Raw genomic sequence first — 27844 nt, 5'->3', positions numbered from 1 at the left:
GGGAAATCACAGAAAACCTAAATCTGGATGGCCAGTCATGGGTCTGAACTGTCATCCCCCCAAACGTGAGTCCAGTGTGCTAACCACTGCGCCACCTTGCTTGGTCATTTCTCAGCTGATAAGAATAGATATCACAACCTAACTTGTCTAATACTAATAGATGAACTGAAAGAGAGTTCGATCCAACATTGACCCCTGTGGAAAATGAATGTTTTGTAGTAGTGCTGCAACAGTTCTGAGTTGTCTGGAGAAGATACCACTGTCTACCTCGTCCACTGCCGATGGATGAATGAAATGAACCCAAAATCTACAGCTACATCTACATGGTTACTCTGCAATTCACACTTAAGTGCTTGGCACAGGGTTCATCGAACCACCTTTGTGTCAGTGAGTGCCACCCCAAATTGCGTATCACATCAGTGACACTCTCACCCCATTGCGCGATAACACGAAACGAGGTGCCCTTCTTTGCAATTTTGAGATGTCTTCCAACAATCCTACCTGGTAAGGGTCCCATACTGTGGGACAATATTCTAGCAGAGGCCGGACAAGTGCAATGTAGGCTATCTCTTTAGTGGGTTTGTCGCATCTTCTAAATGTTCTGCCAACAAAGCGCAGTCTTTGTTTCGTGTTCCCCACAATATTATCTATGTGGTCTTTCCAATTTAAGTTGTTCATAATTGTAATTCTTAGGTATTTAGTCGAATTGACAGCCCTTAGATTTGGGCAATTTATCGTATATCCAAAATTTATCGGATTTCTTTTAGTACCCAAGTGGATGACATCGCACTTTTCTTTGTTTAGTGCTAATTGCCACTTTTCGCATCATACAGAAATACTATCTGTGTATCAGTTCCGTCTCTTATTAACTTATGCCGTATGAATCTATCTATTGCTGTCTATACTGTATCTTTGAATGTGGGCCATATCTGGTCAACACTTACATAATTAGCTTGGAAGGAATGGAGACTCTCTCTCTTAGGAGGGCTTCAAGCGAATTTTTATCTGCTGATTTAAATATATATATATATATATATATATATATATATATTGCGTTTATTTTAGTGGATATGGTTGATATGATTTTGACCCTCGCTACAATGACTTTGAGTGTGCTAATCGCTGTATCCGTCATGACGCTCTCTATTAGTTCAGGATTATTTGTGGCTAAGAGGTCAAGTGTGTTTTCGCAACCATTTACAATTCGTTCGGGCTCATCAACTCATTGTTCAAAGTAATTCTCAGAGAAAGCATTTAGTACAATTTCGGAAGTTGTTTTCTGTCTACCACTGGCTTTGGAGATGTATTTCCACCAACAAATAGAGGTTAGATTGAAGTCTCCACCAATAGTGATCACTATCGCATGACGCTGCTAGAAAGGTTCTGACCTGTTGATAGTACATGTCAAGCTTAACTTGTTCAACGATGACAAAGGAATGTAAGACAACTAGGGCCAACAGCGACCCTTATGGGACATTAGTGTTATAGAGAGTGGGTAGAACAGTTCTGACCTACTGAGGGTAAATATCCAGTCTAACTTCTTTAGTGATGACAAAAGAATAAGAGAAAACTGGATCCGACACTGACCCCTGTGGAACATGAATGTTTTATAGTAGTGCCGCAGCAGTTCTGAGCTGTCTGGAGAAGATGCCACAGTCTACCTCGTCCACTGCCGATGGATGAATGAAATGAACCCAACAATGACCACTTTTGCACAGTGCTGCTAGAGCAGTTCTGACCTGTTGAGAGTACATGGCAAGCCTAACTTGTTCAATGATGACAAAGGAATGTAAGAGAACTAGGGCCAACAGTGACCCTTATGGGACAGTACTGTTACAGAGAGTGGCTACAGTAGTTCTGACCTACTGAGGGTAAGTATCCAGTCAAACTTCTTCAGTGATGACAAAAGAATACAAGAAAATTGGATCTAACACTGACCCCTGTAGTACACCACCACTGCAGTGGCAGGCCACACAGTGACCCTTATGGGACGGTAGTGTTACAGAGAGAGGCTAGAGTAGTACTGACCTACTGAGGGTAAATATCCAGTCAAACTCCTACATTGATGACAAAAGAACACAAGGAAATTGGATCCAACACTGACCCCTGTGGTACACCACCACTGCTGGGGCAGGTCTCACCGTGACCCTTGTGGGACGGTAGTGTTACAGAGGGTGGCTAGAGGAGTTCTGACCTACTGAGGGTAAATATCCAATCTAACTTCTTCAGTGATGACAAAAGAATACAAGAAAATTGGATCCAACACTGACCCTTGTGGGCTGGGGCAGGTCACACTGTGACCCTTATGGGACGGTAGTGTTACAGAGAGTGTAGTTCTGACCTACTGAGGGTAAATGTCCAGTCTAACTTCCTCAGTGATGACAAAAGAATACGAGAAAACTGGATCCAACATTGACCCCTGTGGAACATGCATGTTTTATAGCAGTGCTGCAGCAGTTCTGAGCTGTATGAAGAAGATACCACAGTCTACCTCGTCCACTGCCAATGGATGAATGAAATGAACCCAGCAGTGACCACTTTTGCACAGTGCTGATAGAGCAGTTCTGACCTGTTGTGAGTACATGTCAAGCCTAACTTGTTCAATGATGACAAAGCAATGTAACAGAACTAGGGCCAACGGCGACTCTTATGGGACAGTAGTGTTACAGAGAGTGGCTCGAGCAGCTCTGACCTGTTGTTGATGTTGTGATCTTCAGTCTTGAGACTGGTTTGATGCAGCTCTCCATGCTAGCTTCTTCATCTCCCAGTACTTACTGCAGCCTACATCTTTCTGAATCTGCTTAGTGTATTCATCTCTTGGTCTCTCTCTACAGTTTTTACCCTCCACACCGCCCTCCAATTCTTAACTGGTGATCCCTTGATGCCTCAGAACATGTCCTACCAACTGATCCCTTCTTCTAGTCAAGTTGTGCCAGAAATTACTCTTCTCCCCAATTCTATTCAATACCTCCTCATTAGTTATGTGATCTACCCATCTAATCTTCAGCATTCTCCTTTAGCACCACATTTTGAAAGCTTCTCTTCTTGTCTAAACTATTAATCGTCTATGTTTCAGTTCCCTACATGGATACACTCTGTACAAATACTTTCAGAAACGACTTCCTGGTACTTAAATCTACATTCGATGTTAACAAATATCTCTTCTTCAGAAACGCTTTCCTTGCCACTGTCAGTCTAAATTTTATATCCTCTCTACTTCGACCACCATCAGTTATTTTGCTCCCCAAATAGCAAAACTCATTTACTACTTTAAGTGTCTCATTTCCTAATCTAATTCTCTCAGCATCACCCGACTTAATTCGACTTCATTCCATTATCCCCTCCTTTCAAGAGACTGTCCATTCCGTTCTGCTACTCTTCCAAGTCTTTTGCTGTGTCTGACAGAATTACTATGTCATCGGCGAAGTTCAAGGTTGTTATTACTTCTCCATTGATTTTAATACCTACTCCTAACTTTTCTTTTGTTTCCTTTACTGCTTGCTCAACATACAGATTGAATAATATGGGGGAGAGGTTACAACCCTTTCTCAGTCCCTTGCCAAGCACTGTTTCCCTTTCATGTCCCTCGACTCTTATAACAGCAATCTGGTTTCTGTAGAAATTGTAAATAGACTTTCGCTCCCTTTATTTTACCCTGCCATCTTCAGAATTTGAAACTTCTGACCTACTGAGGGTAAATATGCAGTCTAACTTCTTCAGTGATGGCAAAAGGATACAAGAAAATTGGACCCAACACTGACCCCTGTGGTACACCACCAGTGCTGGGGCAGGTCGCACAGTGATCCTTATGGGACGGTAGTGTTACAGAGAGCGGCTAGAGTAGTTCTGACCTACTGAGGGTAAATATCCAGTCAAACTTCTTCAGTGATGACAAAAGAATACAAGAAAATTGGACCCAACACCGACCCCTGTGGTGCACCACCACGGGAGACTCACCGAGCCCCACGTTGGAGACGCGCAGGCCGCTCTTGCCCAGGTTGCGGTAGCGCAGCCCCGGCGTCACCGTCGTCTGGCGGGCCACCGCGTGCTCGCCCAGCTGCCCGCCCGACTGGCCGCCGCGCACCGCCGCCAGCGCCCCCGCCGCCCCCGCGGCCGCCGCCGCCGCCACGCCCGCGGCGCCACCCCCGCCGCCTCCGCCCCCTCCGCCGCCGCCCCCGCCGCCCCCGCCGCCCCCCGTCAGCAGCGCCTCCTTGGTGTTGGCCGCGGGCGCCGACGGGTCGGATGCGCCCGACCCGAGCACCGCCCCCGTGCCGAACTCCTCCATGCAGTCCAGGCTGGCGATCGGCGCCCGGCAGCTGAAACCACACGTACACGTTGCACGTCCAGTGTCTCCGTTACACTCGCTGTAGGCGCTAACCCCTTTGACAGGGTCTACATCTACATCGAGGATAATGGAATGTTGTCAAATTAAGTCGTGTGATGCTGAAGGAATTAGATTAGGAAATGAGACACTTAAAATAGTAAAGGAGTTTTGCTATTTGGGGAGCAAAACAACTGATGACGGTCGAAGTAGAGAGGATACAAAATGTAGAATGGCAATGGGAAGGAAAGCGTTTCTGAAGAAGAGAAATTTGTGTCTGGAAGTTGTTTCTGAAAGTATTTGTGTGGAGTGTAGTCATGTATGGAAGTGAAACATGGACGATAAATAGTTTGGACAAGAAGAATATAGAAGCTTTCGAAATGTGGTGCTAAAGAAGAATGCTGAAGATTAGATGCGTAGATCACGTAACTAATGAGGAAGTATTGAACAGAATTGAGAAGGAGTTTGGGGCACAACTTGACTAGAAGAAGGGATCGGTTGCTTGGACATGTTCTGAGCCATCAAGGGATAACCAATTTAGCATTGGAGGGCAGCGTGGAGGGTAAAAACCGTAGAGGGAGACCAAGAGATGAATACACTAAGCAGATTCAGAAGGATGTAGGTTGCAGTAAGTACTGGGAGATGAAGAAGCTTGCGCAGGATAGAGTAGCGTGGAAAACTGCATCAAACCAGTCTTACGACTGAAGACCACAACAACAACAACAACGATGCTGAGGGAATTAGATTAGGAAATGAGACACATAAAGTAGTAAAGGAGTTTCGCTATTTGGGGAGCAAAATAACTGATGACGGTCGAGGCAGAGAGGATATAAAATGTAGACTGGCAATGGCAAGGAAAGCGTTTCTGAAGAAGAGAAATTTGTTAACATCGAGTATAGATTTAAGTGTCAGGAAGTTTATTCTGAAAGTATTTGTGTGGAGTGTAGCCATGTATGGAAGTGAAACGTGGACGATAAATTGTTTGGACAAGAAGAGAAGCTTTCGAAATGTGGTGCCACAGAAGAATGCTGAAGATTAGATGGGTAGATCACATAACTAATGAGGAAGTATTGAATAGAATTGGGGAGAAGAGGAGTTTGTGGCACAACTTGACTAGAAGAAGGGACCGGTTGGTAGGACATGTTCTGAGACATCGAGGGATCACCAATTTAGTACTGGAGGGTTAGCGTGGAGGGTAAAAATCGTAGAGGGAGACCAAGAGATGAATACTCTAAGCAGATTCAGAAGGATGTAGGCTGCAGTAGGTACTGGGAGATGAAGAAGCTTGCACAGGGTAGAGTAGCATGGAGAGCTGCATCAAACCAGTCTCAGGACTGATGACCACAACAACAACAACAACATCTACATCTACATCTACATGGATGCTCTGCAAATCACATTTAAGTGCCTGGCCGAGGGTTCATCGAACCACCTTCCCAATTCTTCAAAATTGTTCACATGTGTGTGAAATCTTATGGGACTCAACTGCTAAGGTCATCAGTCCCTAAGCTTACATACTACATAACCTACATTATCCTAAGGACAAACACACACACGCATGCCTGAGGGAGGACTCGAACCTCCGCCGGGACCAGCCGCACAGTCCATGACTGCAGCGCCCGAGACCGCTCGGCTAATCCCGCGAGGCGATAGGGCATTTCTTAAGGAATCAAGGAATGAGTTCTATGGTACTAGAGGGAGACGCAGAGGGCAAAAACTGTAGGGAAAGACAGAGACAGGAATACATCCAGCAAATAACTGAGGGTGTAGGTTGCAAGTGCTACTCTGAGATGAAGAGAGGAATTACTCATCAAGTGCTCTATAGTGAGAGCACTTCAATGATGATTTCGAGTATTTCTTAATCTTTTTCTCGTTTACGTGATTAACGTCCAATATTTAGCACATTAACTCCCAAGGGAACTGTCCAGTCCGGTATGTCGAAATATGTCCTAAAATTTTTATATTGGAAGAATACAGCGATAGAAAGAAATGTTCAAGCTTGCCAAATCCAATAGCTCGCCAGATAGCAAGAGAAGTGTACACCCCTGCCGTAGCAGTGGCGGAAAGCGGATACGCAACACGGCGGGCACATATTCCGGATCGACGGCACACTAGTAAAGAGATAACGCGCCATAACGCGATCGTAATTTATAAAGTGAATTTCATTTTCCGTTGATACTTTCTCTGACACAGTTGTCACAGTTACTGCTCACTCGAATTTGCAACTCATTTAATACCAACAATAGTTAGCAGTTCCCTTTGTGGTATCGCTAAATGTTAGCAATGGTGACAAAACTGAATTAAGTTTGTTTGCGATTTCTTCGCACATGGTTCCCAATAGCATCTGTCTTTTTGCAGGTTCAAAAGTTTCACAGTAATTTCGAATCCAACTTGCAGAGATAAAATATGAGGAACTGAACTGAAATCACCTACTTCTTCTGAAGACCTACAGTCCATGACTGCAGCGCCTTAGACCGCTCCCAATTGTCTGTTATTCGAATCTCGTATAGCGCGCGGAAAGAACGAACACCTATATCTTTCCGTAAGAGCTCTGATTTCCTTTATTGTACCGTAGTGATCGTTTCTCTCTACGTAGCCGGGCTCGGTGGCCGAGCGGTTCTAGGCGCTTCAGTTTGGAACCGCGCGAATGCTACGGTCGGAGGTTCGAATCCTGCCTCGGGCATGGATGTGTGTGGTGTCCTAAGGTTAGTTAGGTTTAAGTAGTTCTAAGTCTAGGGGACTGATGACCGCAGCAGTTAAGTCGCATAGTGCTCAGAGCCATTTGAACCAAAATTATTGGTTAGGCTGACAGAAGGAGGATTGAGGAGCTGATTCCCCACTTTTATGTTAGAGTCTTTTAAAAAGAAGTACTTTCACCTTTTTTGAGCGCCGACAGGAGAATTTTTCCGTTAGTGTAAATAAATGCATGCAAATGCCCATATCACAGAGGCAAAGCTCGAAAGTGTTTGATAACAAGCGACGTGGTGAACACCTCGACACGTTTGGTACTTACAAGGCAAACTCCCCATCGCATCCACCTCAGATTTAGTGCTAAGATAGTCCAACGGATAGCCTGTCAAAACTGAACACAGATCCAAATATGAAAACAGGAGGTAGGTGTACTCAACTGTGGAAAAAGGAATCAAAACAGAAGCAGTGATCGATCCAAGATCAATACGTGCAATATTGAGCGATTTTGGACAACCGTGGAGTTATGGTCATGTGGTGACGTTGGTGGGTTGCGAAGGGGGAGTCCCGGGTTCAAATCCCCTAATGCCCGATTTTTTGTTCACAAAAGTGTCAACCGTCCGTCCGGCTATTGAAGTGTCTGTTCGCTGTATTCAAATTTGCGCCTTTATCGTGGCGTACATCTACATCTACATGGATACTCTACAAATCACATTTAACTGCCTGGTTGAGGGTTCATCGAACCACCTTCCCAATTCTCTGTTATTCGCTGTTATTCGAATATCGTATAGCGCGCGGAAAGAACGAACACCTATATCTTTCCGTACGAGCTCTGATTTCCCTTATTGTACTGTACTGATCGTTTCCCTCTATGTAGCCGGCCGCGGTGGCCGAGCGGTTCCAGGCAATTTAGTCCGGAATCGCGCGACTGCCACGGTCGCAGGTTCGAATCCTGCCTCGGGCATGGATGTGTGTGATGTCCTTAGGTTAGTTAGGTTTAAGTAGTTCTAAGTTCTAGGGGATTGATGACCTCAGATGTTAAGCCCATAGTGCTCAGAGCCATTTGAACCATTTTTTGAACAGAACGTGCTGCCCTTCTTTGAACTTTTCCGATGCACTCGTGTCAAACCTATCTGGTGAGGATCCCACATCGCTTAGCAGTACTCTAAAATAAGACGGACAAGCGTAGTGGCTCAAATAGTTCCAATAGCTCTGAGCACTATGGGACTTAACATCTGAGGTCATCAGTCCCCTAGAACTCAGAACTACTTAAACCTAAGTAACGTAAGGACATGACACACATCCATGACCCAGGCAGGATTCGAACCTGCGATCGTACCGGTCACGCGGTTCCAGACTGAAGCGCCTAGAACCGCTCGGCTACACCAGCCGGCCCGATAAGCGTAGTGTAGGCAGTGTCCTTAGTAGGTTTGTTACAATTTCTAAGTGTCTTGGCAATAATACGCAGTCTTTGGTTAGCCTTCCCCACAACATTTTCGATGTGTTCCTTCCGCTTTGCCGCGCGAAATGACCGTGCGGTTTGAGGCACCATGTCACGGACTGCGCGGCCCCTCCCGCCAGAGGTTCGAGTCCTCCCTCGGGCATGGGCGTGTGTCTTGTTCTTAGCATAAGTTAGTTTAAGTAGCGTGCAGGTATAGGGACCGATGACCTCAGCAGTTTGGTGCTTAGGAGGTCACACACATTTGAACATTTTCGACCTTCCATTTCAAGTTGTTCGTAATTGTAATTCCTAGGTATTTAGTTGAATTTACGGTCTTTATATTTGACTGATTTATTGTCTAACCGAAGTTTAACGGATTCATTTTTCCACTCATGTGGATGAGCCCGCACTTTTCATGATTTAGGGTCAGCTGCCACTTTTCGCACAATTCAGATATCTATTCTAAATCGCTTTGCAGTTTGTTTTGATCCTCTGATGACTTTATTAGTCGATAAACGACAGCGTCATCTGCAAGCAACCGAAGACGGCTGCTCAGATTGTCTCCCAAATCGTTTATATAGATAAGGAACAGCAAATGGCCTATAACACTACCTTGGGGAACGCCAGAAATGACTTCTGTTTTACTCGATGACTTTCCGTCAGTTACTACGAACTGTGACCTCTCTGACAGGAAATCACAAATCCGGTCACATAACTGAGACGATATTCCATAAGCACGCAATTTCACTATTGCCTGCTTGTGTGGTGCAGTGTCAAAAGCCTTCCAGAAATCCAGAAATACGGAATCGATCTGAAATCCCTTCTCAATAGCACTCAACGCTTCACGCGAATAATGAGTTAGGTGTGTTTCACAAGAACCATGTTTTCTAAACCCATGTTGAGTGTGTGCCACTGGACCGTTTTCTTCGAGGTAATTCATAATGTTCGACCACAATAATTGTTCGAAAATCGTGCTGCATATCGACGTTAACGATATGGGCCTGTAATATAGTGGATTACTGCTACTACCTTTGTTGAATGTTGGTGTGACCTGTGCAACTTTGCAGTCTTTGGCTACGGATCTTTCGTTGAGCGAACGGTTGTATATGACTGTTAAGTATGGAGCTAATGCATCAGTGTATTCTGACAGAAACCTAATTGGTGCCTCACAATAAGATATTTCACTACTTTCCGGGAATTGTCTTAAATGATTAATCATGACATTTTATGCTCCTAACATACATTCCTCTTGAATTCCAGTATTTTTTTTATAAAAACGGAAATGAAATTCAATTAATTTTAAAGCCAGCTAAAACACTCTATTCGAGTCATTTGATGCCTGTGACGTCACTGGCTAGTATGCTGCTCCGACTGTCATAAGGCTAATTCACAGTGATGTCTTGTTTTAGAATTTACGTTTCGGAAAACTGGTTACAAATGGCTGGCTGTCTGGCTGTTTTGGGAAAGGAGACCAGACAGCGAGGTCATCGGTCTCATCGGATTAGGGAAGGAAGTCGGCCGTGCCCTTTGAAAGGAACCACCCCGGCATTTGCCTGGAGCGATTTAGGGAAATCACGGAGAACCTAAATCAGGATGGCCGGACGCGGAACTGAACCGTCATCCTCCCGAATGCGAGTCCAGTGTCTAACCACTGCGCCACCTCGCTCTGTGTTACAAATGGTATGTAGTATCATAATGTAGAAATACGTCTATAAAAATTCCTGAAAAGTTATTTTCGAGTGTTCCTGAGGATGAAAACATACATAAAATGTGGTTGCGCTGCACAAGTAAATTGCCACCACGGCGATGCAAAAGTTCACTAACTTAATTAGAAATATGTTGCGCTGTGAAGTTAACATTGATTCACATCCGAGATATGCTTTCCCACTGTTACATGGAAGGATAGGATCATTCAGCGAAATTAAACTGTAAATGAAAATTGTCATTTTACTCAACTCCACGCAAATTATTCGGTAACTCAGCAGATTGTCGAACATAAAAGATGATGTGCACAGATCGCTGGTTGGAACCCAGCCTGAAAGAACGTTTTAACTATTTGTAAACCGACTCGACAGTCCTGTCATATGATAAGCAAATCTCAACTAGAAAATTTCACCACACCGATCGGAAACAGAATGTTATTGCGTTTTCCTTGCTGTTTGTACATGCTTACATTTGCAACCGATGCTCACACAGGTCACGTTCAAACAGATATTTTCTGGTTAATGAACCCCTTTTTATATTATTAGAAAGAATGTTTGTTTATCTTCCTACGGTCCAGGTGGGATCCTTAAAGTTTTAAACTTTTCCAGTTCCATCATCTTACATAAAGATGAAGTAAGTCTGCTTCACACACTGACGTTAGTTTACACTCACAAACATCACAGCCCTTACTTTTGTGTCACCTGTCATGTTGTACACGCTTTATATCTATCCGTATATAAAACTTCATCGTCCTACACCTCGTTGTACTGCGGACATATAGTGATATCTTCACTATTAGCAATGCTTTCCAAAAGAGAAAATTGGTGTTCGCCAAGTACCAGGTGATCAAAAAGTCAGCATAAATTTGAAAACTGAATAAATCACGGAATAATGTAGATAGAGAGGTACAAATTGACACACATGCTTGGAATGACATGGGGTTTTATTAGAACCAAAAAAATACAAAAGATCACAAAATGTCCCACAGATGGCGCTTCATCTGATCAGAATAGCAATAATTAGCATAACAAAGTAAGAGAAAGCAAAGATGATGTTCTTTACAGGAAATTCTCAATATGTCCACCATCATTGCTCGACAAAAGCTGTAGTCGAGGAATAATGTTGTGAACAGCACTGTAAAGCATGTCCGGAGTTATGGTGAGGCATTGGCGTCGGATGTTGTCTTTCAGCATCCCTAGAGATGTCGGTCCATCACGACACACTTGCGACTTCAGGTAACTCCCCAAAGCCAATAATCGCACGGACTGAGGTCTGGGCACCTGGGAGACAAAGCGTGACGAAAGTGGCGGCTGAGCACACGATCATCACCAAACGACGCGCGCAAGAGATCTTTCACGCGTCTAGCAATATTTGCTTTTTTTTTGTTCTAATAAAACCCCATGTCATTCCAAGCATGTGTGTCAATTTTTACCTCACTATCTACATTATTCCGTGGTTTATTAAGTTTTCAAATTTAAACTGGTTTTTGATCATCCAGTAAATGCAATTATCCTCTGTTGTCCATTTCTCAGAGTAAGACTAATCTGAAGCTATATATAACACATCCCAAAATCGACACAACTGCTACAATTAGTTCTTGCTAAAGCTATTTTCGTATGTCGTGTAAAACTCTGAAAGTATATGACACTTCCATCATCTGAACATGTAACCTATATATATATACGCAGCCAGATGTGCTACCCATTGCGTCACCGATCGCGTGATTCGAATTGTATCTCTTTTGTCTTCTAAACAGGAAATCGCCGCTACGTTTTGCCAAAAATAATTGTATAGTGCTCTTGGTCTTAGCTCATAACTGATGGTCGACAATCTAGTTACAATATAAGGACACATATGCAAAAGTTCTACAATTCTTTAGTTTTGAGCGAGTTTATTGACGCTGCAGGGAGCAGGGAAAAGAATGTCCGTCACTGCACATATCGCCGCTCTAAGTTGGTAAAGCATAAACACAACAGTTTTCGCAGGTTTCCACTGCCAGCGTTCACAAAATCCTTTTCTATTGTCACTTAAAAGTTGCAGTTGCATTTTCCATCACTAAATAGCTAAACTGTTTCCAGAAAACGTACGCAAAAACCTCGTAACTTCGGAGAACACTCCTGTAACACGCACATAGCTTCGTCTTACTCCTAGTTTGTGACGTCACAAGAGCACCAGCCAATAACACAGCGTTTTCGATCACGTGACCAAATCTTCATGTTTAATGATTTTTAAACTTCAATTACATAAGAGTAACAGATATTTTGGGAGAATATTGATCGTAAATGTTTAAATGTTGTTTGAATGTTATAATAACTCAGAATAACAAACATAGGAACCATATTTGCCGGCCGCGGTGGTCTCGCGGTTCTAGGCGCTTCAGTCCGGAACCGTGCGACTGCTACGGTCGCCGGTTCGAATCCTGCCTCGGGCATGGATGTGTGTGATGTCCTTAGGTTAGTTAGGTTTAAGTAGTTCTACGTTCTAGGGGACTGATGATCTCAGAAGTTAAGTCCCATAGTGCTCAGAGCCATTTGAACCATTTTTTAACCATATTTTCTACACAGGAAAATAGCTTATTCCTAGTACATGGTTATAGAGCGTACTTAGTATCGTAGACATTCGAAAATTTACCGTTTTGATATAAAGTACAGTGGTGTGCAAAACTTAAGGACAGTAGTAAATTCCGCGTCACTGCCGACTAACATAGCTCGATGGAAACTGGAGCATAACTAGAAAGAAATTCTGTAACTGAAAGAAATACTCCAGGAAACGAAATGGACGCCAATGACATTTTTATTAAAGAAAATAATCACCCTGAAGTTACCACGGCTCATGGAGGTCTCCTGGACATTACAAAAGGCGGGACATCGTTCTTAAACTTTAACACACCAAGCAAAGTCGTGTAGTTAGCCTACTTAGAGAGTGATTTTTGTCATACTGCTGCAACTATAAGAAGTAATTTATTCTTGTTTTTTATATGTGCCCTGATTCAGTTTAAAATACGTATTACATGATTAGATCTATGATGCATTCCTCAAAATACACTACTCGCCATTAAAATTGCTACACCAAGAAGAAATGGAGATGATAAACGGGTATTCACTGGACAAATGTATTATACAAGAACTGACATGTGATTACATTTTCACGCTATTTGGGTGCACAGATCTTGAGAAATCAGTACCCAGAACAACCACCCCTGGTGGCAATAACGGCCTTGTTACGCCCTGGGCATTGAGTCAAACAGAGTTTGGATGGCGTGTACAGGTACAGCTGCCCATGCAGCTTCAACACGATACCACAGTTCATCGAGAGTAGTGACTGGCGTATTGTGAGAGTCAGTTGCTCGGCCACCATTGACCAGACGTTTTCAGTTGGTGAGAGGTCTGGAGAATGTGCTGGCCAGGGCAGCAGTCGAACATTTTCTGTATCCAGAAAGGTCCGTACAGGACCTGCAACACGCGGTCGCGCATTATCCTGCTGAAATGTAGGGTTTCGCAGGGATCGAGACGTGGTTGCACGATCCGTTACAGCCGTGGGGATAAGACGCCTGTCATCTCGACTGCTGGTTATACGAGGCCGTTGGGATCCAGCACGGCGTTCCATATTACCCTCCTGAACCCACCGATTCCTTATTCTGCTAACAGTCATTGGATCTCGACCAACGCGAGCAGCAATGTCGCGATACGATAAACCGCAATCGCGATAGGCTACAATCCAACCTTAATCAAAGTCGGAAACGTGACGGTACGCACTTCTCCTCCTTACACGAGGCATCACAATAACGTTTCAACAGGCAACGCCGGTCAACTGCTGTTTGTGTATGAGAAATCGGTTGGAAACTTCCCTCATGTCAGCACGTTGTAGGTGTCGCCACCGGCGCCAACCTTGTGTGAATGCTGTGAAAAGCTAATCATCATTTGCATATCACAGCATCTTCTTCCTGTCGGTTAAATTTCGCGTCTGTAGCACGTCATCTTCGTGGTGTAGCAATTTTAATGGCCAGTAGTGTATATATATAAAAAATAAAAACACATTTGGGGTCCCAGCAGGACCCCACTTGGTATACATCACTACATATTTTCATAGATTTTTTTCTGAATGTGAATGCAATACATTTTCAAAAATGGCCTGCAGTCAAATCTCAGACGATGAGATTATCCAGCTTCCGGATGAATGTGATCTCAGTGACCCAAAAGCTGTACTGAGTGAATCTGTTGATAACAAGATGTGTCAGAATTGACAGATAAACCGGAAGTGAATTCAGAAGGAAGTGACACCGCCAGCGAAAACTCTGATAGGGATTCCGACGAAAGAGATGAGTTCATTGTAAAGTTAGGACGAAAGTGGAAAGTTCAACCCTCCCAGTAACTCGCTCTCTATATTCGCATATTTTACTGTTCGCGTCGCTTCTTCTGTATAATATTTCATTGATTGTATCAAAACTGTTTGTATTATGATACATTCTGAAATTTCGAGCATCCGCAAGTTCAAAATGGTTCAAATGGCTCTGAGCATTACGGGGCTTAACGTCTGAGGTCATCAGTCCCCTAGAACTTAGAACTACTTAAACCTAACTGACCTAAGGACATCACACACATCCATGCCCGAAGCAGGATTCGAACCTGCAACCGTAGCAGCAGCGCGGTTCCGGACTGAAGTGCGTAGAACCGCTCGGCCACCGCGGCCGGTCATTCACAAGTCCCACGGTAAAGTAGTATTGTTATCGTTCATTGTTGGCTTAAACTAAATTGTGCTTTTTTTAAATTTTTAAGCACTGTAGGCCTACCCTCATTCAAAACAATCTTTCTCTAATTTCATTGTACAGTCACATGAGAAATAGGTTAGTTTCAGAATTTTCGGGCGGTTAGAAAACTATATTTTCGTAAGTTAATGGTACGAGTGATTAGGATAGGTAACTTAATTTGTAGCATATCAGCCTTTGTGGTTCACAATTGAGACAAAGTATACATCACCCCTGAACTTTATTGTATATCAACGCAAATAAAGGTGCGTGTTTGAGAAGTTTCGTAAGTTTCCATTGTCCTCTATATTATCTACGAGCAATTCCAAACAAACCAGGGTTTGTGATTCAGTTACTGTAGCGATTTTCTAACTCACATTTTGTGTTACATCTGGTTTTCCTTAAGAGGAGTAGCCCTATATAGTACCTGCATTTATCGTAAATTAATTCGCTTTTCGAGTTTGTTAACAACTGCAATTAACATCAAAAAGTTTCAGGAAACTAGTACTTTTTACGACAGGTTTTTGTGTTGCCTGAATAGAAATGTCGTTTTGTACATCTGCTCCAATTCTTATAGGGAATTAGCCACTTTCTAGCGCTACAGATTGAAAGATAATCATCCGGTTTAATTTAAAGCCCTTTGTTCACTGCCTTGTAACACTCTGCTACAGCCAAAATGCAGGCCCACTGTGAATGCTGTTCTCAAAAATGGGATGAGTTGGCTGAAGTTCGCAAGCATCTGGAAATCGCAGTGCTTATTCTAGTATTTGTAGACTTAGAGAAAACTTTTGACAATGTTGACTGGAATGCTCTCTTTCAAATTCTGAAGGTGGCACGGGTAAAATGCATTTTACAATTTGTAAAGAAACCAGATGGCAGTTATAAGAGTCGAGGGGCACGAAAGGGAAGCAGTGGTTGGGAAGGGAGTGAGACAGGGTTGTAGGCTCTCCCCGATGTTATTCAATCTGTATACTGAGCAAGCAGTAAAGGTAACAAAAGGAAAATTCGGAGTAGGAATTAAAATCCATGGAGAAGAAATAAAAACTTTGAGGTTCCCGATGACATTATAACTCTGTCAGAGACCGCAAAGGAACTGAAAGAGCAGCTCAACGGAATGGACAGTGTCTTGAAAGGAGGATATAAGATGAACATCAACAAAAGCAAAACGAGGATAATGGAATGTAGTCGAATCAAGTCGGGTGATGCTGAGGGAATTAGATTAGGAAATGAGACACTTAAAGTAGTAAAGGAGTTTTGCTATTTAGGGAGCAAAATAACTGATGATGGTCGAAGGAGAGAGGATATAAAATGTAGACTGGCAATGGCAAGGAAAGCGTTTCTGAAGAAGAGAAATTTGTCAGCGTCTAGTACAGATTTAATTGTCAGGGAGACGTTTCTGAAAGTACTTGTATGGAGTGTATCCATGTATGGAAGTGAAACATGGACGACAAATAGTTTAGACAAGAAGAAAATAGAAGCTTTCAAAATGTGGTTCACAATGGTTCAAATGGCTCTGAGCACTATGGGACTTAATATCTGTGGTCATCAGTCCCCTAGAACTTAGAACTACTTAAACCTAAGTAACCTAAGGGCATCACACACATCCATGCCCGAGACAGGATTCGAACCTGCGACCGTAGCGGTCACGCGGTTCCAGACTGAAGCGCCTAGAACCGCACGGCCATACCGGCCGGCCAAAATGTGGTGCTACAGAAGAATGCTGAAGGTTAGATGCGTAGATCACATAACTAATGAGGAGGTACTCAATAGAACTGGGGAGAACAGAAATTTGTGGCACAACTTGACTAGAAGTGGGGATGGCTTGGTAGGACATGTTCTGAGGCATCGAGGGATCACCAATTTAGTATTGGAGGGCAGCGTGGAGGGTGAAAATCGTAGAGGGAGACCAAGAGATGAATACAGTAAGCAGATTCAGAAGGATGTAGGTTGCAGTAGGTACTGGGAGATGAAGAAGCTTGCACAGGATAGAGTAGCATCAAACCAGTCTCTGGACTGAAGACCACAACAACAACAACAACAAAAACAACTGTCAAACGATTGTCAGCTGCTGCGAATCGGTGAGCTGGAACAGTCTCGACAGTCATGTACCTCTGATACCTGTACCAGAGGTACCTCAATTCTACCCTTTCCTGTGGAACCTGTCTCATCTAGAAAGTACATGATCCATCATTACCCTCGACTGTGAGTAGAGTGTCAATGGTAGATCTAGGCGTCCTGTGCAGGTTGAACAGGGGCTGGGAAGGACTCAGCGTGTTGTACCGATCCCCCTAAACAGGTGCTGAAACTGAGCCGCTGGGACTCACCTCACCAGTGCTGGGGAAACCTGTTTTGTTCGGAGTAACGAGAAGGCAAGGGCAAAAAAGGTTGGAATCTATTAACTTGCGGCAGTTCAAACGTACATTGAAACATTGTATCCCTTAGGGAAATGGCAGCAAGGGACAGAAAATGATACGAGGTCCACTCAGTGTGTATGCTTGGCGGTCTCATTCAATATCTTGAGGAAGCTATTCCAGCAGCCATTGAAGGAACAGGTTGCAACCAACTGCAGACTGTGGCGCACGTTGGAACAAATGATGCCTGTCGCCTGGGCTCCGAAGTCATTCTTGAGTCGTTCCAATGACTGGCAGCGAAAGCTGAGATGACCAGACTTGGGCGTGGAGTTTCAACGAAGCTCAGAATTTGCAGCATTTTCACTGAATTCACTGGTTGCGAGTCGAGTGGAAGGATTGAACCAGAGACTTCGAAAGTGCTGTGACAAGCTAGGCTGCGACTTCCTGGACTTGGAGTCATAGGGTTGAGATCTGTAGTGTCCCCCTAAATAAATCACACGTGCGCTACACGTCAATGGCTACCACTCAAGTAGCTGACTGTGTGTGGGATACACACAAAGGTTTTAGAGACTGGGCGACTCTCCATCCAATCCAGATAACGATAGCTGTAGGAAGCCCCAAAATATCAGTGTAAGATCGAAAGGAATGCCACCCAAAAACGAGAGTATTTAAGTGCTAATGGTAAATTGCCGAATCTTTCGCAACAAATTGCCAGAGTTTGAAGCACTCGTGGCAAGTAGTGAAGCTCACATAATACTAGGAACAGAAAGCTGGTTGAAACCTGAAATTGATAGCATTGGGGTTTTTGGGGCAAGGAAAGGAAAGGCAAATGGGAAATGGAGGTGGTGTATTTGTTGCAGTAGATAAAAAACTAAAATCCAGCGAGACAGAAACTGAAGTTGAATGTGAGATTGTTTGGACCAGACTCACTATCAGGGGTGGGCAACACCCACGAGACTCATCTCCTGATGTAGCCCAAAACTTAATAGAAAACCTCAGTTCACTTGTACGTAAGATCCCCACTCATACTGTGACCATTGGTGGAGACATAAATCATTCAACAATGAATTGGGAAAATTACAGTTTTGTTAGTGGTGGGCTTGAAAAGACATTCTGTGAAAATAGCGGATAGTTAGGAACCGTACTCATGACGGAAATATACTGGATCTAATGGCAACAAATATACCTGACGTCTTTCAGGATGTCCACATCGAGATTGATATCAGTGAGCATGACGCGACAGTGGGAATAATGATTACCAAAGTACAAACGACAACTAAAACAAACAGATATATATACAGGGTGAGTCACCTAACATTACGCCGGCCGAAGTGGCCGTGCGGTTAAAGGCGCTACAGTCTGGAGCCGCAAGACCGCTACGGTCGCAGGTTCGAATCCTGCCTCGGGCATGGATGTTTGTGATGTCCTTAGGTTAGTTAGGTTTAACTAGTTCTAAGTTCTAGGGGACTAATGACCTCAGCAGTTGAGTCCCATAGTGCTCAGAGCCATTTGAACCATTTGAACCTAACATTACGGCTGGATATATTTCCTAAACCACATCAAATACTGACCAATCGATTCCACAGACCTAACGTGAGGGGAGGGGCTAGTGTAATTGGTTAATACAAACCATAAAAAAAACGCACGGAAGTATGTTTTTTTAACACAAACCTACGTTTTTTTTAACTGGAACCCCATCAGTTTTGTTAGCACATCTGAACATATGAACTAATACGTAATCAGTGCCGTTTGTTGCATTGTAAAATGTTAATTACATCCGGAGATATTGTAACCTAAAGTTGACTCTTGAGTACCACTCCTCCGCTGTTCTATCGTGTGTATCGGAGAGCACCGAATTACGTAGGGATCCAGAGGGAACGGTGATGGACCTTAGGCACAGAAGAGACTGGAACAGCACATTACGTCCACATGCTAACACCTTTTCGTTTGTCTTTTTCACTGACGCACATGTACATTACCATGAGGGGTGAGGTACATGTACACACGTGGTTTCCGTTTTCAATTACGCAGTGGAATAGAGTGTGTCCCGACATGTCAGGCCAATAGATGTTCAATGTGGTGGCCATCATTTGCTGCACACAATTGCAATCTCTGACGTAATGAATGTCGTACACGCCGCAGTACATCTGGTGTAATGTCTCCGCAGGCTGCCACAATAGGTTGTTTCATATCCTCTGGGGTTGTAGGCACATCACGGTACACATTCTCCTTTAACGTACCCCACAGAAAGAAGTCCAGTGGTGTAAGATCAGGAGAACGGTCTGGCCAATTTATGCGTCCTCCACGTCCTACGAAACGCCCGTCGAACGTGTACCTCACCCCTCATGGTAATGTACATGTGCGTCAGTGAAAAAGACCAATAAAAAGGTGTTAGCATGTGGACGTAATGTGCTGTTCCAGACTCTTCTGCACGTAAGGTCCATCACCGTTCCCTTTGGATCCCTACGTAATTCGGTGCTCTCCGATACACACGATAGAACAGCGGAGGAGTGGTACTCGAGCGTCAACTTTAGGTTACAATATCTCCGGATGTAATTAACATTTTACAATGCAACAAACGGCACTGATTACGTATTAGTTCATATGTTCAGATGTGCTAACAAAACTAACGGGGTTCCATTTAAAAAGACCTAGGTTTGTATTAAAAAAACATACTTTCGTGCATTTTTTTATGGTTTGTATTAACCAATTGCACTAGCCCCTCTCCTCACGTTCGGTCTGTGGAATCGATTCGTCAGTATTTGATGTGGTTTACGAAATACATCCAGCGATAATGTTAGGTGACTCACCCTATATATATATATACGATCAGTAAACTACATAAGACACGTTGAAGAATGGATAGACATTGGACTGACCGAAAAAGAAGCAGTGGGAGCACGAATAAACAAAATGAACTTAGCATAAAAACTATCAACACCTACAATAAGAAGAATATTCCGATAAATGCAAAAGCGAAACATTACCGAACAGTGATCCGCCCTGAAGCTCTGTATGCAGCAGAAACTCTCACCTGAGCAAGAACCGGAGTGATCGAGAGGCTAGAACTGATAAAACGAAAGATTCTCAGGAATATATTATGACCTCGAAGAACAGAACATGGTCAAATTAGAAACCGTGCCAACCAGGAACTGTACACCAAGATAGAAAAAATTTCTGACCTCACCAGGAAAAGAGGAAGCATGTTCTTTAGACACATCCTCAGAATGGACCAGGGTAGGTTAACACGGCGATCACACAATTTCTGATGAACAAGAACACTAAAGTAAGATGGATCCAAGAGATACACAGAGATCTGGAAGAAAGAAGAATACAGGAAACAGAGATATACAACAGGGTGATGTTTACATAAAAAATTCAGGCCTTCAGAGCTTTCGAAGACAGAACGAGAACCAGAACAAAATCTTTTTGGAGAGAAGAAGTATGAGAATGAAAGGATGTTGGGAAAGAAGAAAGACCAGAAGAAACGAAGCTGAGTTGAATTAACGTGGTCCTAAGATAGCCAAAACGAAAGAAGAAGAAGAAGAAGTAGAAACTAGATACATTACTGGCCATTGAAATTGCTACACCACGAAGATGGCGTGCTACAGACGCGAAATTTAACCGACAGGAGAAGATGCTGTGATAAGCAAATGATTAGCTTTTCAGAGCATTCACACAAGGTTGGCGCCCGTGGCGACACCTACAACGTGCTGACATGAGGAAAATTTCCAACCGATTTCTCATACACAAACAGCAGTTGACCGGCGTTGCCCGGTGAAACGTTGTTGTGATGCCTCGTGTAAGGAGGAGAAATGCGTACCATCACGTTTCCGACTTTGATAAAGGTCGGATTGTAGCCTATCGCGATTGCGGTTTATCGTATCGCGACATTGCTGCTCGCGTTGGTCGAAATCCAATTACTGTTAGCAAGATATGGTATCGGTGGGTTCAGGAGGGTAATACGGAACGCCGTGCTGGATCCCAACGGCATCGTATCACTAGCAGTCGAGATGACAGGCATCTCGATTCCTGAGTCAACAGATGGGGACGTTTTCAAGACAACAACCATCAGCACGAACAGTTCGGCGACGTTTGCAGCAGCATGGACTATCAGCTCGGAGACCGTGGCTGCGGTTACCCTTGACGCTGCATCACAGACAGAAGCGCCTGCGATGCTGTACTCGACGTCGAACCTGGCTGCACGAATAGCAATACGTCATTTTTTCGGATGAATCCAGGTTCTGTTTGCAGCATCATGATAGTCGCATCCGTGTTTGGCGACATCGCGGTGAACGCTCTTTGGAAGCGTGAATTTGTCATCGCCATACTGGCGTATCACCCGGCGTGATGGTATGGGGTGCCATTGGTTACACGTTTCGGTCTCTTGTAGGCATTGACGGCACTTTGAACAGTGGACGTTACATTTCAGATATGTTACGACCCGTGGCTCTACCCTTCATTCGATCCCTGCGAAACCCTACATTTCAGCAGGATAATGCACGCGACTGCTGCCCTGGCCAGCACATTCTCCAGATCTCTCACCAACTGAAAACGTCTGGTCAATGGTGGCCGAGCAACTGGCTCGTCACAATACGCCAGTCACTACTCTTGATGAACTGTGGTATCGTGCTGAAGCTGCATGGGCAGCTGTACCTGCACACAGCATCCGAGCTCTGTTTGACTGAACGGCCAGGCGTATCGAGGCCGTTATTACGGTCAGAGGTGGTTGTTCTGGATACTGATTTCTCAGGATCTATGCACCCAAATTGCGTGAAAATGTAATCACATGACAGTTCTAGTATAATATATTTATCCAGTGAATACCCGTTTATGATCTACGTTTCTCGTTGGTGTAGCAATTTTAATAGCCAGTAGTGTAAAAAATCGGTAACGTCTCAGTTAGGAAACTGAAACTTTGAGCACAGGTCAGAAGCATGTAGAGGAACTCTAGCTCCAGTTTAAAAGAATAGTTGACCACGCGCTGGGTTGATATGTATCCAGTAGAACAGTTCTTAATCGGATGGAACCTCCACGGTATACAGTCACTGTAAAGAAACAGAAATTACTGCACAATAGATGTGAAACAAAGCGTAGGGCTATCGATAGAGAGATGCCAATGAAACACGTTTGGCTGTCAAAAGAGCAATGCGTGATGCCTTCAATGACTACCGTAGCAGAATATTGTCAAGTGACATTTCACAAAATGCAAAGAATTTCTGGTCGTATGTAAAGGTTATTAGTGACACCAAACTTAGTGCCCAGTCCCTAGCGAATGAGACAAGAGTTGAAATTGAGGGCCGGCCGCGGTGGTCTAGCGGTTCTAGGCGCTCAGTCCGGAACCGCGTGACTGCTACGGTCGCAGGTTCGAATCCTGCCTCGGGCATGAATGTGTGTGATGTCCTTAGGTTAGTTAGGTTTAAGTAGTTCTAAGTTCTAGGGGACTGATGACCACAGATGTTAAGTCCCATAGTGCTCAGAGCGATTTGAACCATTTTTGAACAAAACGTGCTGCCCTTCTTTGAACTGTTCTGATGCACTCGTGTCAACCCTATCTGGTGAGGATCCCACATCGCGTAGCAGTACTCTAAAATGAGACGGACAAGCGTAGTGGCTGAAATAGTTCCAATAGCTCTGAGCACTATGGGACTTAACATCTGAGGTCATCAGTCCCCTAGAACTCAGAACTACTTAAACCTAAGTAACCTAAGGACATCACACACATCCATGCCCGAGGCAGGATTCGAACCTGCGATCGTACCGGTCACGCAGTTCCAGACTGAAGCCTCTAGAACCGCTCGGCTGGTGGCCGGTGGCCGGTGGCCGGTGGCCGGCCCGATAAGCGTAGTGTAGGCAGTGTCCTTAGTAGGTTTGTTACAATTTCTAAGTGTCTTGCCAATAATACGCAGTCTTTGGTTAGCCTTCCCCACAACATTTTCAATGTGTTCCTTCCGCTTTGCCGCGCGAAGTGACCGCGCGGTTTGAGGCACCATGTCACGGACTGCGCAGCCCCTCCCGCCAGAGGTTCGAGTCCTGCCTCTTGCATGAGTCTGTGTGTTGTTCTTAAAATAAGTTAGTTTAAGTAGCGTGCAGGTATAGGGACCGATGACCTCAGCAGTTTGGTGCCTTAGGAGCTCACACACATTTGAACATTTTCGACCTTCCATTTCAAGTTGTTCGTAATTGTAGTTCCTAGGCATTTAGTTGAATTTACGGTCTTTATATTTGACTGATTTATTGTCTAACCGAAGTTTAGCGGATTCATTTTACCACTCATGTGGATGAGCCCGCACTTTTCATTATTTAGGGTCAACTGGCACTTTTCGCACGATTCAGATATCTTTTCTAAATCGTTTTGCAGTTTGTTTTGGTCTTCTGATGACTTTATTAGTCGATAAACGACAGCGTCGTCTGCAAGCAACCGAAGACGGCTGCTCAGATTGTCTCCCAAATCGTTTATATAGATAAGGAACAGCAAAGGGCGTAACACACTACCTCGGGGAACGCCAGAAATCACTTCTGTTTTACTCGATGACTTTCCGTCAATTACTACGAACTGTGACCTCTCTGACAGGAAATCGGAAATCCAGTCACATAACTGAGACGATATTCCATAAGCACGCAATTTTACTACGAGCCGCTTGTGTGGTGCAGTGTCAAAAGCCTTCCAGAAATACGGAATCGATCTGAAATCCCTTCTCAATAGCACTCAACGCTTCACGCGAATAATGAGTTAGGTGTGTTTCACAAGAACCATGTTTTCTAAACCCATGTTGAGTGTGTGCCACTAGACCGTTTTCTTCGAGGTAATTCATAATGTTCGACCACAATAATTGTTCGAAAATCGTGCTGCATATCGACGTTAACGATATGGGCCTGTAATATAGTGGATTACTGCTACTACCTTTGTTGAATGTTGGTGTGACCTGTGCAACTTTGCAGTCTTTGGCTACGGATCTTTCGTTGAGCGAACGGTTGTATATGATTGTTAAGTATGGAGCTCTTGCATCAGTGTATTCTGACAGAAACCTAATTGGTGCCTCACAATAAGATATTTCACTACTTTCCGGGAATTGTCTTAAATGATTAATCATGACATTTTATGCTCCTAACATACATTCCTCTTGAATTCCAGTATTTTTTTTATAAAAACGGAAATGAAATTCAATTAATTTTAAAGCCAGCTAAAACGCTCTATTCGAGTCATTTGATGCCTGTGACGTCACTGGCTAGTATGCTGCTCCGACTGTCATAAGGCTAATTCACAGTGATGTCTTGTTTTAGAATTTACGTTTCGGAAAACTGGTTACAAATGGCTGGCTGTCTGGCTGTTTTGGGGAAGGAGACCAGACAGCGTGGTCATCGGTCTCATCGGATTAGGGAAGGACGGGGAAGGAAGTCGGCCGTGCCCTTTGAAAGGAACCACCCCGGCATTTGCCCGGAGCGATTTAGGGAAATCACGGAGAACCTAAATCAGGATGGCCGGACGCGGAACTGAACCGTCCTCCTCCCGAATGCGAGTCCAGTGTCTAACCACTGCGCCACCTCGCTCTGTGTTACAAATGGTATGTAGTATCATAATGTAGAAATACGTCTATAAAAATTCCTGAAAAGTTATTTTCGAGTGTTCCAGAGGATGAAAACATACATAAAATGTGGTTGCACTGCACAAGTAAATTGCCACCACGGCGATGCAAAAGTTCACTAACTTAATTAGAAATATGTTGCGCTGTGAAGTTAACATTGATTCACCTCCGAGATATGCTTTCCCACTGTTACATAGAAGGATAGGATCATTCAGCGAAATTAAACTGTAAATGAAAATTGTCATTTTACTCAACTCCACACAAATTATTCGGTAACTCAGCAGATTGTCGAACATAAAAGATGATGTGCACAGATCGCTGGTTGGAACCCAGCCTGAAAGAACGTTTTAACTATTTGTAAACCGACTCGACAGTCCTGTCATATGATAAGCAAATCTCAACTAGAAAATTTCACCACACCGATCGGAAACAGAATGTTATTGCGTTTTCCTTGCTGTTTGTACATGCTTACATTTGCAACCGATGCTCACACAGGTCACGTTCAAACAGATATTTTCTGGTTAATGAACCCCTTTTTATATTATTAGAAAGAATGTTTGTTTATCTTCCTACGGTCCAGGTGGGATCCTTATTGTTTTAAACTTTTCCAGTTCCATCATCTTACATAAAGATGAAGTAAGTCTGCTTCACACACTGACGTTAGTTTACACTCACAAACATCACAGCCCTTACTTTTGTGTCACCTGTCATGTTGTACACGCTTTATATCTATCCGTATAGAAAACTTCGTCGTCCTACACCTCGTTGTACTGCGGACATATAGTGATATCTTCACTATTAGCAATGCTTTCCAAAAGAGAAAATTGGTGTTCGCCAAGTACCTGGTGATCAAAAAGTCAGCATAAATTTGAAAACTGAATAAATCACGGAATAATGTAGATAGAGAGGTACAAATTGACACACATGCTTGGAATGACATGGGGTTTTATTAGAACCAAAAAAATACAAAAGATCACAAAATGTCCCACAGATGGCGCTTCATCTGATCAGAATAGCAATAATTAGCATAACAAAGTAAGAGAAAGCAAAGATGATGTTCTTTACAGGAAATTCTCAATATGTCCACCATCATTGCTCGACAAAAGCTGTAGTCGAGGAATAATGTTGTGAACAGCACTGTAAAGCATGTCCGGAGTTATGGTGAGGCATTGGCGTCGGATGTTGTCTTTCAGCATCCCTAGAGATGTCGGTCCATCACGACACACTTGCGACTTCACGTAACTCCCCAAAGCCAATAATCGCACGGACTGAGGTCTGGGGACCTGGGAGACCAAGCGTGACGAAAGTGGCGGCTGAGCACACGATCATCACCAAACGACGCGCGCAAGAGATCTTTCACGCGTCTAGCAATATTTGCTTTTTTTTTTGTTCTAATAAAACCCCATGTCATTCCAAGCATGTGTGTCAATTTTTACCTCACTATCTACATTATTCCGTGGTTTATTAAGTTTTCAAATTTAAACTGGTTTTTGATCATCCAGTAAATGCAATTATCCTCTGTTGTCCATTTCTCAGAGTAAGACTAATCTGAAGCTATATATAATACATCCCAAAATCGACACAACTGCTACAATTAGTTCTTGCTAAAGCTATTTTCGTATGTCGTGTAAAACTCTGAAAGTATATGACACTTCCATCATCTGAACATGTAACCTATATATATATACGCAGCCAGATGTGCTACCCATTGCGTCACCGATCGCGTGATTCGAATTGTATCTCTCTTGTCTTCTAAACAGGAAATCGCCGCTACGTTTTGCCAAAAATAATTGTATAGTGCTCTTGGTCTTAGCTCATAACTGATGGTCGACAATCTAGTTACAATATAAGGACACATATGCAAAAGTTCTACAATTCTTTAGTTTTGAGCGAGTTTATTGACGCTGCAGGGAGCAGGGAAAAGAATGTCCGTCACTGCACATATCGCCGCTCTAAGTTGGTAAAGCATAAACACAACAGTTTTCGCAGGTTTCCACTGCCAGCGTTCACAAAATCCTTTTCTATTGTCACTTAAAAGTTGCAGTTGCATTTTCCATCACTAAATAGCTAAACTGTTTCCAGAAAACGTACGCAAAAACCTCGTAACTTCGGAGAACACTCCTGTAACACGCACATAGCTTCGTCTTACTCCTAGTTTGTGACGTCACAAGAGCACCAGCCAATAACACAGCGTTTTCGATCACGTGACCAAATCTTCATGTTTAATGATTTTTAAACTTCAATTACATAAGAGTAACAGATATTTTGGGAGAATATTGATCGTAAATGTTTAAATGTTGTTTGAATGTTATAATAACTCAGAATAACAAACATAGGAACCATATTTGCCGGCCGCGGTGGTCTCGCGGTTCTAGGCGCTTCAGTCCGGAACCGTGCGACTGCTACGGTCGCCGGTTCGAATCCTGCCTCGGGCATGGATGTGTGTGATGTCCTTAGGTTAGTTAGGTTTAAGTAGTTCTACGTTCTAGGGGACTGATGACCTCAGAAGTTAAGTCCCATAGTGCTCAGAGCCATTTGAACCATTTTTTAACCATATTTTCTACACAGGAAAATAGCTTATTCCTAGTACATGGTTATAGAGCGTACTTAGTATCGTAGACATTCGAAAATTTACCGTTTTGATATAAAGTACAGTGGTGTGCAAAACTTAAGGACAGTAGTAAATTCCGCGTCACTGCCGATTAACATAGCTCGATGGAAACTGGAGCATAACTAGAAAGAAATTCTGTAACTGAAAGAAATACTCCAGGAAACGAAATGGACACCAATGACATTTTTATTAAAGAAAATAATCACCCTGAAGTTACCACGGCTCATGGAGGTCTCCTGGACATTACAAAAGGCGGGACATCGTTCTTAAACTTTAACACACCAAGCAAAGTCGTGTAGTTAGCCTACTTAGAGAGTGATTTTTGTCATACTGCTGCAACTGTAAGAAGTAATTTTTTCTTGTTTTTTATATGTGCCCTGATTCCGTTTAAAATACGT

At 43.5% G+C, this 27844-nt stretch overlaps 1 protein-coding gene across 1 annotated transcript in view; it reads right to left on the bottom strand.

Moving 5' to 3' along the window:
- Positions 1-27844, bottom strand: part of LOC124553489 (voltage-gated potassium channel subunit beta-2) — a 753666-nt gene that overhangs the window by 94631 nt on the left and 631191 nt on the right. Inside the window, exons 3-4 of the mRNA XM_047127344.1 lie at positions 4208-4316; positions 3958-4069 (exon numbers count right to left, since the gene is read on the bottom strand). Of these exons, the coding sequence (XP_046983300.1) occupies positions 3958-4069; positions 4208-4316 (221 nt within the window). The remainder of the gene's footprint in view (positions 1-3957; positions 4070-4207; positions 4317-27844) is intronic.

Source organism: Schistocerca americana, chromosome 11, assembly GCF_021461395.2.
Source record: "Schistocerca americana isolate TAMUIC-IGC-003095 chromosome 11, iqSchAmer2.1, whole genome shotgun sequence".
Lineage (NCBI taxonomy): Eukaryota > Metazoa > Arthropoda > Insecta > Orthoptera > Acrididae > Schistocerca > Schistocerca americana.
Note: the sequence above shows the minus strand (reverse complement) of the source record. Positions and strands in the feature narration are given on the sequence as shown.